Source organism: Aythya fuligula, chromosome Z, assembly GCF_009819795.1.
Source record: "Aythya fuligula isolate bAytFul2 chromosome Z, bAytFul2.pri, whole genome shotgun sequence".
NCBI classification, from domain to species: Eukaryota; Metazoa; Chordata; class Aves; order Anseriformes; family Anatidae; genus Aythya; species Aythya fuligula.
In genome coordinates, this window is record NC_045593.1 from 74452926 (window position 1) to 74473221 (window position 20296).

The 20296-nt window shown below is 40.4% G+C and overlaps 1 protein-coding gene across 1 annotated transcript in view; it reads right to left on the reverse strand.

The window, feature by feature from the left end:
- Window positions 1-19377, reverse strand: part of SUSD1 (sushi domain containing 1) — a 45154-nt gene extending 25777 nt beyond the window's left edge. Inside the window, exons 1-8 of the mRNA XM_032206338.1 lie at window positions 19239-19377; window positions 16700-16828; window positions 15332-15487; window positions 14526-14678; window positions 13803-13979; window positions 11424-11603; window positions 9217-9396; window positions 527-621 (exon numbers count right to left, since the gene is read on the reverse strand). Of these exons, the coding sequence (XP_032062229.1) occupies window positions 527-621; window positions 9217-9396; window positions 11424-11603; window positions 13803-13979; window positions 14526-14678; window positions 15332-15487; window positions 16700-16828; window positions 19239-19377 (1209 nt within the window). The remainder of the gene's footprint in view (window positions 1-526; window positions 622-9216; window positions 9397-11423; window positions 11604-13802; window positions 13980-14525; window positions 14679-15331; window positions 15488-16699; window positions 16829-19238) is intronic.
- Window positions 19378-20296: the final 919 nt, after the last annotated feature.

A 20296-nucleotide genomic window follows, 5' to 3' on the forward strand; every position in this document is an offset into this window, starting at 1 on the left:
GTTGCTTTCAACTTCTAAGAAAAACAGTTCTAAAAATGTTGAAATATAGGATGGTTGAATCTGTTGAGCAAGGCACAGTCTATATACGTACCCTGCATCTCTAAAACAAGCTACATCCAGTATCTGTAAGTGATAGGCTGTTTACTTGAAATGTTTGCCTCACGGATAGGGACAGAGACCACGTTGTGCAATGTTTTCTATGTCAATGTGACCTCCAACTCTACGACGGAATTTCACTAAAACACAAACTTGTGCTGAAACACTTCTTGTAGTTTCAAGGAGATATTTAGATACTTTAGTAGTTGGAATCAGTTCCCAACAGCTTTTGAGTCTTTCAAGTAACATTCAGACAAGTAGATGTTTCTTTCCTAACCCAGTCACCGTTAGGGTTCAGGGAGGTGCACTGGAAGAGTGAGCTAAACGCTTACAATACAAACCAAACCCACAGAAATTACTTCCACTAATGACTCACACCAAAACTAACCAGGACAAAACTACTCCCAGACTCAAAGGCTGCCCCACTTACTGTGTAAGTTTCCTGCACTCCTCGTCTTCCAGTTTTTCTTTGCCATTTCACGCAGGTTTCGTTGAAAATGGACAAATTACTGAATAATTCCTCCTCTGTGACCAAAACACAAACACAGAATAAACACAGTGATTATTTCTCATACAAATTTTACTATATTTGGAGTAACAGTTTATTTACTCCTTTTCCCTGTTCCTTTCACAAAGGATAAATAAAACCACGTAGGTGGGAGTTCTGTAGCAAGTCTTCCCTTAACTATTGCGCCTCCTAAAATTAAAATACAAAGCTAAGCAAAGAAGCATATTCTGAGCTAATGGCTGCAAGCTGCTTAAACAGAGCCAACATTACATGAAGTAACATGAAAAACAAAACCAAAAGACTTCGCTTGGTCTGCATTTTAATTAGAACTATTTTAATCCTAGCAGCTTGATAGATCTTGAAGAGGATGTTAAAACTGAATTACAGTATCCTGAAAGCAAAGGAACAAGCTCATTCACTCCAGCAGACCTCTGATACGTTTCTGCATATCAAAGTACGTGTAAAGAAGCAATGCCCCAGTTCCAATACTGCTGCCACTTGTTCTGTGCTCTCCTTGAATTTCGGTGCCAGCATCTTGACCCCGTGAGATGCAACAGTCTGCCTTTTTAAGAACAAGCCATTCACAAATGAACAAGACTTTGTAGACCATTGAATTTCATGGATTAGAAGTCATGTTAAACTGCAGACAAAAACTCAAACTGTTTTTGAAAGATCTGTCCATAAGAAAAAGAGACTACCAATAAGCCAACTGAAAACAAGACAAAGCAAATCACTCCTCTGAATACAATAACCTGCATTAAAGCATTTTAGGAAACCTGTACTAGACTGGAAAAGAGGTTTTTGTTTGTTTGTTTGTTTTAGCTGAATGAACATTTTAGTTCATTGCTTGGGCCTCTGTTTTAAAAAGCTGTCTACATTTTTTCTTGTCTTATAATAAAAAAAAATTAAATGGCATAGCTACATGAAAACTTTTCACACCAGACACTAGATTAAAGGAATGAAACCCACAGAACTAAGCATGCAGTGACTACAGTTGTAATGACCAGCAACAGAATCCTCAACATACCTGTGTTAATTTACAAACTGTTTGAGATTTGGTTTGTGTCTCAGAGAAAGAAAACAGCCAGAAAGATCTACTCATCCATTCTTTTTTTAGGCAGCTCTCTCACTGCTGTCATCAGACACGGAGCAGTTGCCTTCACATGACAAGATAATCAAATATCCTCTCATAGCTAAGAGCCCAGCTCCTTCTGGTCACAATTTAGATTGACAGCAAAGGTATTTGCTCCTCTCCTTGCCTTTGCTGTCCTTCAGATACACCATTTCTTTGTCCTGCTGCTGTATTTTCTGATCTCATTCACCACATGGCCAAGGTCATACAAATCCAAGCTCATACAGATTCTAAACTAAAAAGCCCTTACTAGCCACTGAAAATATGAAGGGAATTTATATAACAGCCTGGGCTGATACTTTGAAAGTATCACAGAAGTATCACTATCAACACAGAAGTTGATGTAATGCCCTGGAGTAAAGGCAGACACAGCTCTGGGCCCCCGTCCTCCATAAGTACACTTCATTACCATTTCATAATTGTGTTTTCATAAACGTCCCTCTTCTGCAGAACAACAACAAAAAAAGGATCTGCACGCCCTCTCAAACCATTTCCCTTGCAGTTGGCTGTGTGATTCATTGCATTTAAATGCTTACTCCTATTACTTGTTTCACAGCAATGACTAGAAACTCCACAGTATTAAGACTGTTGTATCAACACAGAACAAAAGAATATGTTCAGTTATTGTATTCTTTAAATCAGACACACTTTCATTAAAGGACTGGATGGCAACAGTGCCTCGTTAGAGAGCAGCCCAAGGGAAAATATTTACATATACATTAAATTTGAATTAAAATGTAAAACAACTTAAAAAAATATTTAATCTCTGAGATCACTCAGCAAGAAAATCAAGCATTTGATTCACAAGTTTATAAAATATTCTGTAAAAATAAAAAATTAATGAGCTAAAGAACAGAAAAGTGACTTTGCTAGGTATTCAGGCATAAACAAACCTTATACAATGGCCTTCTTGGAAGGGAGATAACAGAGTTGTTAGCATTTGTTCTGTAATGACATCTCTCTGTTCTGCCTTGCTTTCTGCACCTTCCCAAGGAGAAAGTCACCATACATTTACCACACATCCCCAGCATAGACGGCAGATTTTTCCCAAAAAGTTCATGCTCTGAGTGGGTAGGAGTGAGAGAACAAGGAACGCTGTAACATGCACAGAAAGCCCAGCACAAAGAAGCCCTGGGCCTTCTGAAGAGACTAATCCTCCTCCTTTACTCTGATCACACACTCTTAGGTTGGATTGTCAGATAGACAACAATGCCTTGATTAAACTTTAAAATAAACACAGTATTTAGTAACAGCACCAAGGTAGTTATAAAAAAATATTCTCTCACCTAGAGAGAGAAGCACTATACCTGCCTAAACTCTGTGAGATATCTTAGCAGGCGATGGCATCCTCGTCCTCAGCACATCCCATTTTAATCCACGTCTTTCACTCAGACTCACAAGTGAGATGTGAGAACGGAGAGCCTCAATTTTGCCGTGCTTCATTCAGCACTCAGAAATTTCAACTTGCGATTAACCAAGAAGGCCGCTGGATGCCACTGTTGCTCAACTGACCTTCAGGTTACCTGCACAACCCTCATCCCATCTCAAGCGAAAGGGTCCTAAAAGCAGCGTGCAAATGGACGGGGATCAGAGCAGCAGGGTGGGAAAAGATCCTGGATGAGACACTGAAAGACAAATTTGGGAGAGGGCTGAGACACAAATAACACCTGGCTGCCAGCTTCCAGGCAAGGCAGGTGCTGTTAAGCAGAACACAAGTGGGAAAACAGCAAGCAACGAAGTGATTTCTCAGCGCAGTGAGCACTAGAGGGGGAGGAATCACGCTAGAAGACAAGAGAAACTAACTCTAAGAAGAAAAGAAGATTAATGTCTTCTTTGCTCCATTCTTAAAAGCCCTGCTAGGAAGAAGGGCCCCTTTGTGTGCTCGAGTGCATGGAAAAATGTTCAGATTAATTACAGCCAGTGCATAATCACCTGCACTGTGGTGCTGTCCTGCCCTTGCCCTGTGCTGCATGGATCAACCTTCGTCTTCAGCTTTTGCAAGTTTGGGTGCCAGTACTCAGGACTATTATATGCTGAATCAGAATAAAAATTAACACTCGGATGACTGTATGTCCAAACAGTCACTAGAAGCACAACTTCTTTCTGGAAAGAGTCCAGCAGAGGGCCACACAGATGATATGGGGCCTGGAGCATCTTCCCTATGAGGAAAGGCTGAGAGACCTGGGGCTGTTCAGCCTGGAGAAAAGAAGACTGAGAGGGATTTCCTCAGTGTATATAAATATCTGAGGTGTGGGAGACAGAGGGATTTGGCCAACCTCTTTTCAGTGGTTTGTGGGGACAGGACAAGGGGCAATGGCCACAAAATGGAGCCCAGGCAGTTCCGCACCAACATGCCAAAGAACCTCTTAAGGGGGTGAGTGATGGAGCACTGGGACAGGCTGCCCAGGGAGGCTGTGGAGTCTCCTTCTCTGGAGATATTCAAGGCCCGTCTGGACGCCTCCCTGGGCAGCCTGCTCTAAGGAACCTGCTTTGGCAGGGGGGTTGGACCCGATGATCTCCTGAGGTCCCTTCCAACCCCTGCAATTCTGTGATTCTTTCACATACACCATTCATTCATTAGTCCTCAGCTGGAAGAGCACTTGACTGCCCTTGACCTGAGCTCGAGATATGTTTTACCAGTGAAGTATTCTGAACTTGCATGGAAAAATGCTATTTAACAGAAAGCACAAAGAACCAGCTCTCATCTGTCATCTCATCTTTTGCAAGTAGCTAAAAGAACATCCACACAGGCGAATTCATGTGCAGAGCTTTTCCCACCCGTCCTTGCACATACACACAATTTAGAGGAAAGAAAAAAAAATGTTGTCTTTTTTTGTATGTTTTGTGTTTTCAATCCTGTAAAAGCTGTGAATAATGCTGCAAATGCCATCTGCTACTAACATGCAGTACACATATGTTCAGACACAGAAATGAAATGTCTGCAAGTGTATTTCAAAGGGAACTTCCACCCAGACTGTTTCAAGGCACCTGTTCCATGGCAAACAGGCAAATTCATCTTGCATGGTACCTTTTGCAGGCATTTTTACAATTTATTTTACAAAGAGGTATCTTCAGTGTTTGTACGTTTTAGGACAGCATAGTTTTTTTAAGGTGTTCTGTCACTTTTGGTAACACACTTGCTTCCAGTTTATTTAACATTGAAAACTTCAGCAGGTTTCCACCTTCTGCTCCTAAGTTTACATAGAGGAAACTCACAAAAAAAAAAAAAAAAAAAAAAAAAAGAAAAGAAACAAAACATCAAAGCTGCAGGCAGGGACAATCATTTAGGAAGAAGCAGACAGATGATTTACTACTTCCTTCACCTAAAAATGTTACCAGGAGACAATTAGGAGTACAGTAATTGAACCAGATTGACAAAAACATACAGAGATACAACTGTAAGCATGTGTAAAGGAAAAATGTATTAGTCAACGGTGACAGATTAGATGTCACCACACAATTTTAGACAAATTAGATGTCCCACACAATTTACTCCCTAGGTGAAAGAGGTTCTGAGGACTGCTATTTACCATCACAAACTGAGAAATAGCTAATTTGGTTTCAAACAAACAAAAAGACTAAATAGCCCTACTGAGCAAAAAGCTGCATTATTTTATTTTATTTTATTATTTTTTTAACATCATTGGGGTTCCATCGCTTTGTTGTAAGGAGCAGCACCTACTAAAACACCGATTCCACATGTGCTTTTTCCAGGCAATTAAAAAAATTATCAGATTACCATATATCTGGATTTAACATATCAAATTAGCCCTTTACAACAACTCAGGCCAATCAGGTCCTTTTCACTGATGACTACAGTTATCCCAATTGTTTGATGGGGTCCTTATTCCTTCTGGGTTTTGAATCAATGCCCACAGATGTGAGTGACACCTTTTCTATTAAGCCTGCAACTGTTGACATGAATTATTTACACATGGCTGGAAACAGAAATTAGTAGGACAGTGATAATTAACCCATTCACTGATGCATGGAAATTACTGACACTGCCACCACAGAAACATCCCAGCTATTTTTCCGTATCATCCCTACATTGTACAACTGAAAGTGTAAAACCTGACATCTAGCTAGAGGGGAAAATAGCCATTGAGATTAAGGACAAAGCATAGGAGAAAAAGGGAAACTGTAAGCAAATGAAAAACATCTCTGATTAAAAAGGAGAGTAAGTAGACCCTCTCAGTTGCATGGAAATTATCTTTGTTTTGGGTCTGCAGTTTACACCTCAGAAGATGGTCCTGCCCTGTTTATTCCAGGTTCAGATTTTGCTTTTGATTTCTTTCAATATGTTTCACAGTATAAAAGTATTCATTTCCTCTTTTGCAACATTTTAAAGTGCACGGTATGGACAATCTCTTGTCCCTTCTCTGAACTGATTCATCAAACTGCTCCTCCTTCTAAGCCTTCAGAAGTCAGAAGAAGCATTTATAAGAAATCTGCAGGTATGTAGCAAGTATCCACCATCCATTAGGACTTTCAGCGTTGGTATACAACATACATTTAATAGGACCTGGCTCAAAAACAACACTTATTCCCTTGATGCTTTTAAGATATTCATTATTATCGTAATATTCAAGTTCCACGTTATTATCTCAACACGATTACCAGAGGTGAAGACATGCAGCTAAACTCTGTTTGTAGATGGAGAGCCACAATACAGAGAAATGAAACAGAAAATTAACCTTCAGTGAAAGAGAGACGGTCAGTATTGCATTGAGTAAAAAGCACTGTGAAAAAGAGCATGCACATACAGTTAAGACACTGAAGAAGCTCCAAGATCAGGATCAGATGCAGTGTGTACTTGCCTAGAGAACAGGGGAGGCTCCTATTTGAGTTCCTGGATCACAACATCTTGGGACTGAATCATCTCATCCTCTGTGCATCAGAATCCTACAAACTGCTGTCAGCCCTTACTGCTTATCACTGCTTTGGAAGGCAGCTCACAGCTGATCAGTGAGAAACCTGTGCTGTCAGACTTAGCATCACAGTGACACAGAGGCCACATTTCCCTTATGACTACCAGAAGCTCTCTCGTACTGTGGGAGGTTTGAATACTTCACCAGTAATGTGCATCACCTTCCCACACAGGCCAATCCACTCTTTTTACATACCCAAGTATTTTTCCCACCCATGTACAGCAGTTGCTTCTAGTGCAAGGACGGTATTTCACTTAACACATCCAAGAAGTTTTAGTCAATACATTTCTAAAAATATAGAGAATGGGGTTACTGGAAACATATTTAAATACTGAGAAGCTATTCTTTAAGGCACACTTGTGTTTTCTTTTCTTTGGATAAAAATAATGAAATTGGGTAAACTGTCTTCCTTTCTTAGGCACTATCTTGTCACTACCCACACCAAAAGTTGCTAAACATAGCACTGAATATTAACAACCTCCACAGAAAACAGACAGAGAGAAGGAGTTTTCTGGGATCAGAATAATGAAGAGCAACTAACCCAACATATGTGGTCAAACATTTGCATCAAAGCTCACTAAAAGACAGAAACAACTCCTTTTACACTTGCATGTCAAATAACCCCGTTTCCTCTCCCTGCTTTCTCAAACAGATACCCTTACAGACTTGTTAACAACATACACTGCATTTGCAAGTGAATATTTAGGAGTAAGCATCCCAGATGCATGAACAAGGCACGACTGACCTTTTTTTTTTTTTTTCAAGCCTTCTCACAGCTACAATCAATCTACCTAACAAGTAAGAACAGAGTGGGAAGGTTTCATTTTACACATTTCCCTTTTACAAAAAATGCAACTGTAAATCTAATGTTACCTTGTGTAACATTTCCTGCACATACCCAGAGCAACCTCTGCAGGTCGTAGAAATATTACTACCAAGAAAGCTCAGGTTTGACAATTTCTTCTCTGAAAGTCACAAGATGAAAATGAAGCTTCTTGTTTTAGACTATCTTTTACTCCACTGCTGCATGCTCTCATGCTTTATAGCCAAAGCCCTTCTGTTACACAAGCAGAATCATTATTCTCACAAGAGCATCTTATTTTCACTCTATAAAAAAATTCCCAGATTTACCAAGGAATTTTCTTCTACAAAAATAGGTGAAACCATGCATTCCTACTCTACAGAGGAAATCAGCAATTTTATTTCATTTGGAAGACACTTGTTACTGCTAATGTGTTAAAAAGATAGTAGTTTGAGAAGTTGGAGACTTTTGTATTAATTTTTGTACTAATTTCTTATTTATGATTTTTTTCAAATATGTCTGGACTAGTTAAGCTATTTTATTTTAAAGCATTTCCATTCTACTTGTCCATAGCTATGACCTTTTTTTTGCTGTCTGATCCAACAGCTAGAGCTGGAGTTCACCCTTTGGCCTCTCACAAACCCCCTGCTGAAATCCAGAGTAAACCTGCAAGTGCAGTCTGCAGGTTCAGGCCCTTCAAAGCTTTGCAGTGCTCAGTGCGTTCAGAAAGAAGAGCAATGCAAATAAAGTATGAATCATGACTTCTAACATCAGCAATTCCATTTTTATTAGGGCACGATAAGAAGTGAGAGACCTGTTTGTCTGTGTGCTCATTTTAAGTGATGTTGCATGGTTTACATTTGCAGTGAGTACCCAAGGCATCAAGTGAGGCAAGAGAGGCCACGCTCTGCGTAAAGGTTTGGTCTGTGAGGTGGTAGCAGACAAAGCGGTCAAAGGGACACTTCCAGACCCTCTGGAAAACATATGGCTGCTACAAAACCATGGGAGCATTATCACCTGCAGAAGACAGCAATGCTACTTAAAATCGAGAGATGGACGGTCATCGAGATAGCTCTTTCACACAAAACAATACTGAGGAGCACAGCGGCCACAGCCCAAAACATCTGCTAATTCCTAGCTATTATTAAAATGTCATTACAACCTGTTTTCAAGCCCACGGCATGACAGCACCTCCCTTACAGATCTCCCTTCTCAGGATTTGTTCTTTTGTAGGACAATCCTCCTGGATTGAAATTCTGAGAAGCCAGAGATCCAGGCTGGAAAGGTCCCCAGACAAGCTCCAAACAAATTTTACTCTATGTATCAGGAGAGAAGGAAAGAAAGGAGTTTTCAAGTCCACTGCCCCTACTATAAGATTGAGCACAACTAGTGTATCAGGCCCAGAAGAGAATATTGTTAAATGCCACCTCCTTGACCAATGATGTTCCCCTGTCCTTCAGAGCATGATGTTCTCAGTGCAGGAATCAAATTCCATTTGCATTAGTCCTTTTCTGTTTGAAATAAAAAGCAAGGCAGATACAGCAAGCTCTAACCATGACATCCCTTAGAAATCACTGTATGTTTACCATTCTCTTCCTTGCCTTTTCTGTCTGAAAGTAATATCATGTTCTCTACACTGCAGATTAAAAAGGCATTTCTTGCTTTTCATCTACCCTACCTTCAGAACAGGAATTAGAAACTATTTAAATAGCACACCCCTACAAAAATTTCCTACCGTAATACTTACCTTTGCACACGTAAGTAATATTCTCCCACTCTTGGTCCATTGTGCATTCTGAAAAATTCCTGTCTCCATCAAAATAATATCCTTCTTTACACTGATAGTACACTCTGCTCCACAGACGGGTAGAGTTATCCCAGATCATTTCTGTGTGTGGAATCAGCGAAGGTCTGCCACAGTCTATTTCTGGAACAGAAAAAAACATTATAACAAAACCTGAAAATGGAAACAAGGATGGCCTATCAAAGAATTCAAGGAGATGTGGATAGTCCCAGAAAACACCACCACATTTTTTCACTTCCTAATGACTTCTAGCAGTCAGGTCAGTGTTTCAGAACCTGGCATTTCATGACTTGAAAATTTATAAAAAGGTGAAGCATTTATCCTTCAAGATTAACAGTAAAATAAAGCATCATCCTGTTTTTGAAATGGAGAACAAGGATCTCTAAGCAAATTTTTAGAAACGGAGCCACCTTCCCACAACACTCCACCACATTATTTGTTTCTTAATTTTTCCAATCATGAGTAACAATAGAGCTGAAAAATGGTACATGGTCCAAGGAGAGACATGGAAGAACAGCATCAAGAGGCTTATATCCCCTTGCCAGTGGATTTAACTTGAGCTTTGGAAAAAAAGAAAAAAAAGAAAAAAAAAAGAGGCTGCTAAAGACAAGCAGAAATAGTTCTTCTGGGAGAAAATCTGGCTTGTTCAGACCTCTTGAGAGGTAACTAGAAAGATATAGTAACCTGCTTCAAAATTACTTCATTTACTTGACTGTTTTCAGGGAACTATAAGAATAATAAAAAAAAAGAATATCAAATCAATGGAAGAATATTATTTGGGGTTAAAATTCCCTTTCTAATTAATAAGGAACCTTAAATCCTAGTTCTGCATTGCTTCATTTATGAAAAGTAAACTATGTAAGAATTAAAATCTTATCTTCACTAGAGCTTAAACACAGAACACAAGGCTTTTAAACATCTTCAATCACTGACCTTAAGCGATTCTGAAATTCTACTTCAGAAAAAAGGAAAATGAAGTAAAAAATGAAGACTGTAGAGTAAAAGTTAATCGTATGTATTGCAGTGTGGAATACATCTACCATAATGACTACGTACCTTTCCATATGTCAATGTGTCTGAATATGTGTATCAGTTTACTAAACATCAGAAAAAAGCTTTAGAATAACTAATTTACATGTGTAGAATGCTTAACATATAGAAGAACAGTATGTGATGAGATACAAAAATGACTGCTCCTTAACTACAGCTCTCTGCCTATAGCTATCCAGTAATCAAGACTGAAAAGCAGAAATGCAGAAGTACGTATATGTGTAACACAGACGACCTTTTATTTGAAGTGGTAACCCTAAACCAGAATATTAAGAAGATTTTAATAGTAGAGAGTGGCTGAAACATCATTTAAAAAAAAAAAAAAAAAAAAAAGACTATATTTAATTGCAATGAACAGAAGACTTGGCCTCATGAGACTGAGCTGATGAGACATTAATTGTCCTGCAAATGGAATGCTGAAGTCGTGTCAGTGTGAAAACTGACTAAAGACTGTACTTAACCCCAGGTCACATAGTCATTAATATTAGCTCAATAGTAACCAATCACTAGAAATTTTGCTGGGTAAAGCACTTTTTTTTTTTTTTTTTTTTTTTTTTTAATGTTACTTTCTGTTACTTTTCTTTCTTAACAAGGAACTTGTTAGGCTACATTCTTCCAAATTTCAAAAACAGAAGGGATTTATGAGTTATGTCAAGTAACAACAGCACGGTTCAGTAATCTTAGTCAGCAACTGGAAGATGTACTGGAATTTTAAGGAGAGGCTAGCTGCTAATAATGATTCCATTTCTGAGGAGTGGCTTTGACCACAGAATAGATACTAAGCTAGGAAAATAGCAGCAGTTTTGGCTGAATTTTCATCTCATGGAAATCCCAATGTCTAACATGCAAACAATACTGAAAATGTAGCTTTTGTCCTGAGAATGTTAATATTCAAGAATTATTGCAACTTCATTAACAACACAGATTAAAAACTGCTTAAAATATGGCTGTTGCTTTGTGATTGTACTTCATATGCCACAAGACCATATAAACCATACTCCCACAGAAGGTGTCTCTAACTGATGACTGTGTGACTCCTATTTATAGTGATGGCTGAAACAGCATCTATCCTAATTAATACATAGGCAGATTTGATTTACCTTTGCATACCAAATCAGCACCATCCCACCGTCCGTTGGCATTGCAGACTGCAGTCTGATTGCCACTTGCAATAAAATAACCATGAACACAATTGTAAGTAACTTTACTTCCATACATGGTCTTGCTTGCAGATGCTGGACGTGCATTTAGGATAGAAGGTGGATCCCCACAATCCACACCTATGGAGAAGACATAAGAGGAAAATGAACTGTTCTGTCCAGAAGTAACGATGGCTGCAGTCATGTTTATCAGGTTATTTTGCTGTTATCCATTAATTCTCTTCTCCTGCAGTCATCCAAATCTCCCTCAAGTCCTCTGCGCCACTCCCACTGCAGCTGACAAAACTGCATCTACTCTGGAGCTGCTTCCAAACTGAGTGAGTTCTGTTTGCTGTTCCCCTCAGTATGGCATGCAAGTCTCTGACTCTTTCCTCAACCTGGCTGCTAATACAAAGATAATGCCCTGGGTTTTTACTATACTTATGAATCTCCTGCTGTTGCCAACCAGATTAAGGGTGGTCTTCTGATTCGACACCATTTGCAGTGAGTCAGAGGGGGGCAGACAAGCAGAAACTCTTTAGGAACTGAAATTTTTAAAAGTGCACAGAGACCAGAGAAATGCAAAGCCATAAAAAGGTTGCAACACGTGAGACAGAAGCTTCTTCTTAAAGCAAGAGTCTACATGATGTTCAAAACACTGCAATTAACAGCTGCTCTGTTCACAAACACAGTAAGTTGGCATTTACAAATGCACAAAACAAGAAGTCAAAAGCAGTACGTTTGCTACCATGCCCATTTTTCTTCAGTAAGCAACTGTCTAAAAGGCTTTCATGTTAGCGTGACAAAACACCATTATTCAACAGTTTAACTACGCCTCTCCACACACAACACAACTTCCCAGAAAACTAACCTTTCACCTCAAATTTATGTTATTAATATTTGAGGGAAGCTGTGCTCTTAGAAGACACATTTTACATATATTTAAATCAAAAAAGGGGTATGTGCCACTTTCATTGTCTTAATGTGAGGTCAGACACCTTACCAAGTTTGGCCTAGCATCAATGATGAATTTTATCATCACCTAAAATAAACTCCTAAATTAGCATAGGAAGGAGGACAGAAGACAAACTTCTTGATTTTGCTGAACAAGACAGCATTACACCTGGCCAGGAGAAATCTTCAGTTAGCTGTGATAAAGACGCATCAGAGAAACTGTCAGAGCTTAAGGTGCTGATATAAAGAAAAGAAAAAAAAATCAGGCATGCTGGTTTTACAAAAAGAGAAGTTCTACTTGAAATGCAGGAAAAGAGCTTGCAATACAAAGGGGAAATAGTTTGTCATTTCAGACCCATGGGTTGTTTCCTGGGTTTTGAGGTGTTTTATTTCATTTAACAACTGGAAGTGTGCTCAGAAACTCCAGCCTGACCTACTGTTTGACTGCAGGAATTCAAAAAATAACGTGATCAGAATACCAATGAAAAATATTTATAAAAAAAAAAAAAAAAACACATTATCAATAATTCACAAGAGCTATATTCCACAAGCTTCATTTAGGGACCTTTCGAGACTTTGGGCACTTCCTTTTTGTTTTTTAATTCATTGTCCTTATTTGGGGGAAAATATCATTTCAATTAATTTATTTTCCATGTCAATGCATTTTGTTACTTAGCAGTAAGGGCTACTAATAATTTAATATTAAATCCTTTAACCTTTTCTCTCTCATGAATTTTCTAGTGCTGTTTAATATTTCACTTTTTCCAGACACCCTCCTTTTCCTTATTCATGCACAGTTGCATAAATACTACATTCTGTCCACTCTGAAAAAATAAAGCAAGCAGGGAAGACCTGTAGACCACTCTCTTCTCTAATTGATCATTTTCAGGATGACAATCTTCCTCTCCCCTGTAGAAGCTGTCAGAGAAATCGTGTCTTTGCCTGAAAGGTCACTGACACCTTCCAACTCGGTGGCCTTTCCCACAAATTGCTAGAGCAGTCTAGATGTTTGCTAGGCCTCAGCTCACAGACACAAGAACATGCTGTAAAAATGCAAGGGCCAGTATTGAAAATGTCCTTACAGTAACAAAAAGAGGTGGCATGATTTTACTGTACAATTACTAGAAAACAAACCTGCTCTTGTAAAAGACCTTTGTAAATAATACTGACAGAAACAGTAGTTCATTGTTGATGCTGCAAATGGTATATTGACTTTGAAGTACACTCAAATTCAGAATCTACTGAATATGAAAATAGGTTCAATAACCTTCCCCCCCTTTTTTATTTAAACTATCTCTACTGCCTTTCACAAACACACTTTGCCATCCACATACCCCTCTAGCAGAGAATTTATGAAAGATTTAAAACGACAAAAGCTCCTCTCACCTTTACAGCGCAAAGTGGCAGGTTCCCAAGCTTCGTTTGCAGTGCAGTATGAGAGCTTTCCCTCATCGCTGTAAAACCCTTCTTCACATTCATAATGAACCGTACTGCCTGGTACCAAGCTGTAGTTTCCTACAATGTAGCCGTGCTCCATTTCAGGAGGGGAGCCACATCTAATTTCTGCAAAAGATTGGGTTAAGAGCCTTCACAGCACAAAAATCACAACAGACAGCCACTGTAAGAGCATCATACAGCAAGATAAACAGTGCAGTTTATTCATGCAGGTGGCAAGTATGTAACAGATGGGTAAATTATTATTTTATTATTCCTCTCCCCTAGGCTTGTTTTACTCACTTGACCTTTCTCTCAAGCTATTTATCCTCTCTTCCTTTCCCTTCAAGCAGTGTGATTACACAGGCAAGTGGATTATGCCACATTGCCTCCCTGCTCAGAAACTAACTATGTCACCTTTATGGCACTATTAAACTTCTCTGACGCTGCACCTCTGAATGACTGCCGAGAGTCTGCAGCAATCACATCCCATGGTGACTCTAACATCTCGGTATTACTGGAGAAAGTTGAACACAAGAAGAAGAAAAACATAATCACACGACAGTGGAGAGGGCTTCTGTCCTGCTGCTTAAAAGCACAGTCATGGCAGGTACTACCAGATCAAGTCAGATTCAGTGTTATCTGCTTGCACACACAGCATCTGAGGACTCTCACCTTGGCAGGAATCTTTGTTCCCATCTGGATGAAAGGAGTGTGCTCCACTTTCTAATTTATAACCATCATTGCAATAACACTTGTAGCTTCCTTCAGTATTTACACATCTTGCGTTGTGACCACACAGCCCAGACTCCTCACATTCATCTATATCTAAAAGTTCAGAGAAAAATATATGCACGTCACGCCAGATTTTTAAAAAGTAATTACCATAGTACCCAACTTCAAAACAACACAACTACAGCATTCCCTGAAGAGTTCTACGTAACTCCTGTTTGCTCTTCCAGGAAACAAAGGAGCTTATCATGCCTGGTGCTCAAGCATCTGGAAGGAGGAGACTCTCAGAATTTTGTAGCTAGCTGTTTTTTAAATGTTTTTTTTTCACCTGAAAAATAGTTTCAAATACATTTCTTTCAAATACATTTTTCTTTCCAGAAAAATTCAATTGCTGCAAATATCTTAATCACAACAGCCCATGAACTTAACAAGGAGCAGACTAATATCCTGCATTAAACAAGACAAGGACATTCCAGAGGGAAAGATAAGTATCATCTTATTTTCTTAATCCTAGATTCTTTTTCTGGAGATATTATTGACTGAGTGTGACTTTGAAGCAGTAATTTAGAGTAGCAGAATAAAGAATGAACAACTGAACCAATTCATAGCTGTTAGATGTCAAGTAAGTGTTTGCATCACACAGCCGAAAGTACTCTGTCAGGAAGTAAGTTCTGAAATGACAAGAAAGTCTTGTGCAGTAGGAAGTGAAGTTCTGGATTCCTGGTGATCAGGATTCCTTGTGTGTCTACCTGTACAGTTTGTGCCATCGTTGGGAATAAATGTCTTGTTGTTGTTAGAGGCCCGGTATCCATCGAGGCAAACACAGTAAAAACTTCCATGCGTGTTATGACACAGTGTGTGATTTCCACAGATCTTGTTGGCTCCTATCTGGCATTCGTCTTTATCTACAAGCAGATTTAAAACACATCAGAGAGATATTCAGAATTAGAATACCCACCTCATCTCGCTCATCCTTATGCAATCAGACTTCCCCTTGTTGTTTTTCTTTCAGGGTTAATTGTGAGGTGAACACCGCTTGAAAAATGGAGTATTTAGACCAATAGAGGTTGTTGTCCCTGATTGAAACTGTGAATGACGTTTCGGGACACAGCTCAAATTGACCTAAGGGCTGTTGAAATCAGAAGGACTGCTCTTCTCTCTGCTTCCTTCCAGCATGCGCTGTCTGCAGCACTTGTGGAACTTGGGCTGACCTTCCTCCACTCACAAAATGGGCAGAGAATTAACATGGCAAAATAAGCAGCTTAATGAGGGAACTGGGCCCAGTGGGTGTCAGTGCTTGTGGAGAAGGGGAAGAGACAGAGTGGAAGGTATCAGAGGTTGAGGACCTTCCCCTCTAAGCAGTGGTAAGATATTACATTCACTCAGACACATTATTTGATGTCAGCCTCTGATTCACACGCTGATTTGGCATGTATGAGATAGTACTAAAAGGAGGATATAAATTACAGCCATGGAAAAGTGCTAAACAACACTCTTCATGTAAGGTATTTACAATTAAGAAATCTGTGTATATAGGCACACTGTTATTACGAATAGACCTTCAGCTTATAAAGCTAATTTTTATTTGTTCTGTAACCTGCAATAACTGGAAAAAAATCAGTGAAGAATGCTAATTTTAATTGTCAGCTTTATTGTCTAGTTCTCAGTTCACAATGATTGAAACAATGATTGAGAAGAATATTGAAGTGGAACCAACTTTTTTTTTTGTTTAGAAGCTTGGATAAAAGATTATTAAATAACCCATTCCAATACACTGCATATTGAAAGCAAATGTTTGATAAAAGCCCACATTTTCTGAGACAAAATGAATTTACAATTCTTCATTATAGACTAGAAACTGAATAATAACTCAAAAGCTGAGTACAAAACAATACTTACATTCAGTACGTGTGAAGTACTGCTCACGGCTGGCCATTAAAAAGAAAAAGAAAACACGTGCACACAAAAAAAACAATCCACACATATTCCATGTTTTGGAATTTCTGTCACGAAATCAGAAATTTCTTATTGTGTTTTGAAGAATTCAGTGATACTGCCCAAGAAAGGACATTTTAAGAATATACAATTTCCTACCATTTTACTAACACACAGCCTACCTTGACAATGGGTTCTTCCATTCCCCACAAATCCATAGTTACAGATACAGACACTTTTTCCTTCAACTTGATGACATGTAGCATGAATGTGGCAAGTCGCGCAAACATCTGGAACTGATCGGTTCACAACTGCTTTAAGAACAAAAATAAACAGTTAAAACAAACAAAAAACCAAAACATAAAGTTGGTCTGCTGTGAGTAAGTGGTACAGAATTTGAAGTGGAGGTAAAATCCTGATCAGAAGACATAGAACAAAATCCTATCTCCTTCTACCTCACTTTCTAACAGGCAGGAAAACCATAGCCATATTATTGAGCCTCACCAAAAACAAACAAACAAACATATATATATATATAAACAAAATATCTATACTAGACAGTTTTCTCCATCTATTCTTTCACAACAAACCAACCAGCTTTTCATGACAGTTGTTAGCAGAGCTTATGTGACATGTAACGAATAGCTCTATTCATTCCCCTTTTTTGGTTTTCTTTTCTTTTTCCTCGTTTGTTCCATCGTTGTTTTTTTTTTTTTCTCTTACTTACACATGGATGTTTGGGCTACCTGTTGGCCTACTTACATCATCCATATGTATATGTTATATAAGCTATTCATAAAAATGATGTTGAGAATGCTGCTAGCACAGCAGTGACTTTATTAAAATCATCTTAGAAATTAATTTATCTTACTAGTAATTTAGCAGCTTATCACACAATACCTAAGTTACATACTTTGATAAGGCTGTAAACATTCATGAAACTAGCATAATATAAGAACATACTCCCCAATTTCTATTCACACTTTTTGTGCATTATGTGAATTTCTGCTTTTTGTTGTTTTTGTTTGTTTGTTTTGTTTTTGCTAAGTTGTTCCCGTTATCTTCAGACCTGCACTCACTTTCCAAGCAACAAACCTCAGAACGGCTGGTTTGAGCGCAAACAGAAAGTCTATATGTGTTTATACCTGTTTTACGTTTCTTAACAGTAACACACGGTGCAGAGGTTGATACCGTCTCAGCACGCTGGTCGCAGCAATAGGGACCTTTTACTTTTCTAAGACAGCCAGGACTGAGACGGATGGTGTGGTTGTTACAAAACACAAATCTCCCAGCATATGTTACACCTCTGACAAGAAACCGTGTGTTTCTACATAGTTTCCAAATACATAAGCATGACTGGAAGGAGAAGGCAGCTGAAGTCTCTTAGCTAGCTTTCTTTCTGCCCCAAATTTATCAGAAGGGCAGCTGCCCTGTCCACGTGCGCAGTGTTTTCGTTTCCCAGCTCCTGCAGGCACTTTTCTGTTTGTGCTCCTGGCGAGAACAGAAAACAAAAACCTGTCAGCACCTCAGGGCAGCCAACATCGATTAGGAAAGCCACCCTCAAAAACAGCCACGGCAAGAACTCCCTCGTGGCGCTTCAATCTTCTGATAAGAAATGGGAGTGTCTTCCTCAGATTGCTGCTCCGGGAGATAAAAAAAAAAAAAAAAAAAAGCTTTTTTTTTTGTTGTTTTTTTTTTTTGGTGTTTCCACCTCCTTACCTCTAAGAGACGAAGCCTCAGCCCCACTCCCCTCCGCAGCCCCCAGGGTCTCTCTGTGGGGCACCACAACCCCCGGGAGCCCTCCTGAGGGCACCGTCCCCGCAGGACCCGAGCCCCAAACCCACAGCACGGCACCTGCTCGACGCCACGGCCCCTCGGAGAGTGCCAGCACCCCGGGGACACCGCGGGGACACCACCGCGGGTCCCCAAACCCTCCCCTCCCGTCCCCTCCTCGCCCTTCCCGGCGGCTTCGGCTGCGGGACGGCGGCACAGGGAGCCGGGCCGCACTTACCCCGCCGCCGCCCCGCACAGGGAGCCAGGACCAGCACCAGGAGCAGCGCCAGGACCACCAGCAGCAGCCCCGGGGCTCGGCCGCCCCCCAGGCTCATGTCCCCGCCGCCTCCGAGCCCCTCAGTGCGGCGCGGCCCCGGCGCCTCCGCATCCCCCCCGCCGGCCGCCGCCGCGCTGCCCCTAGCGCCTGCCCCCGGGGCGGCCGACCCTTATCGCCGCCCCCGGCCTTCCCCTCGGGCAGGCCCCTTTCCTCCCTCCCGCCGAAGAGCCCTTGCCCACAAAACTTTTTTTTTTTTTTTTTTTTTTTCTTCTTCTTTTTATTATATATATATTTATTTATTTATTTTTTCTCTTCGCTGGCACAACCCCTTCCTTCCCCAGGACGCCGCCTCTGCCCCAGGCGGGCAGGTGGCAGCGCTGATAAGGGCTGCGTGGTGGTGGCCAGCCTTCGGGGAAGCGCAGGGAAGGGGTTGTTTATGGCTAGGGGGAATGGGGTGCAACGCCTCGGGATGCTCACAGCTCGCCCCGGCTGCCAGCCCCGCCATGCCCCCGCCTGCCATGGAGCCCCCTTGCGAGCCCCACACAAGGGGGCACAAAATGGCGGCACCGCGCCCTGGGTGATGGCGGCCTGTGGGGAGCGGTGGCTGCAACAGCTCTTGGGGCACCGGCACATCAGGTGCCATAAATTTATTGTGAAGGATACACCTGTACTTGGAATTGAGGAGAGCTTTTCCCCTTGTAGGCCTTCCTCGGCGTACAGCACTGTCCCCAGATGATGTTTGTAATCAACACCAGCCATGCTGCCTGAAGCAGTTTCTGGTGTATGACCAATAATTCTCCTAACGCTCATCACCGCTTGGCACTTCACCAGTGCCAAGGAGAAGATGGGGGGAGCCTTACAAAGACAGGTTTAGGCAACATTTATACACTCTAATGAGCTTCCTGAAGGAGTTTCCTCATGCACTGTGTTGGCTTTGCATTGATGCCACTAAGGCAGTCAGGCCCGCCATCAAGACTGAGTTTAAGTAACATAAACTCATCTTTCACTGCTGCATCTGCTGTGTTACAACAACGGAGACCAAACTGTGCATCTGATTTCAATGGAAATAAAATCCAGTTTCATAAAACTACCAGTTTTATTATTTTGTTTTTATTTATATAAGGTGATCACTTCCTATATCCCCAGTTACTGTTCTGTCAGCTTAAGTATGCATACATTTTTAACCAGTTTCTGCTACCCTTAGTTATCTCAACCAGGACACAAAGTGACTTGATTTCCTGGCATTGGCCAAAGGCCTTACAAGTGATCCTGCTTTTAGAACAACATGCTATAGATGCTGGTACCACACATTTCGTAAGATACTAGAGCTGAAGGCACACATTTGCAGTGGTGGTAAGTAGTTTATCACTATAAGAAGTGATTCGGAGAGGAGATGTTCTGCTCAGTGTATTGGAAACGTTTTGCAAATGACATTTTTTCCTCTCCCTTAGTAGCTGACCAAGATACAAATCCTCTGGCACTTCAGTTTCTACCGTTCCTTTCATAAAGAGTAGTAGCAGCAACCTCTAAGAATTATAAACACTTTACGCAGTAAAGAGGGAAGTATTATTATATTAACAAAGAGAATAAATTAAAAATATAACATATAAACATTCTCTGAAGAAAGTTACAAGGAAATGTATTGGTTGAAGAAAATACAAGACCTAGACTGGAAAAAAAAAACTTGTTTGCTGATTAGTTTAAGACACTTCAGAACAAAATAATCAAG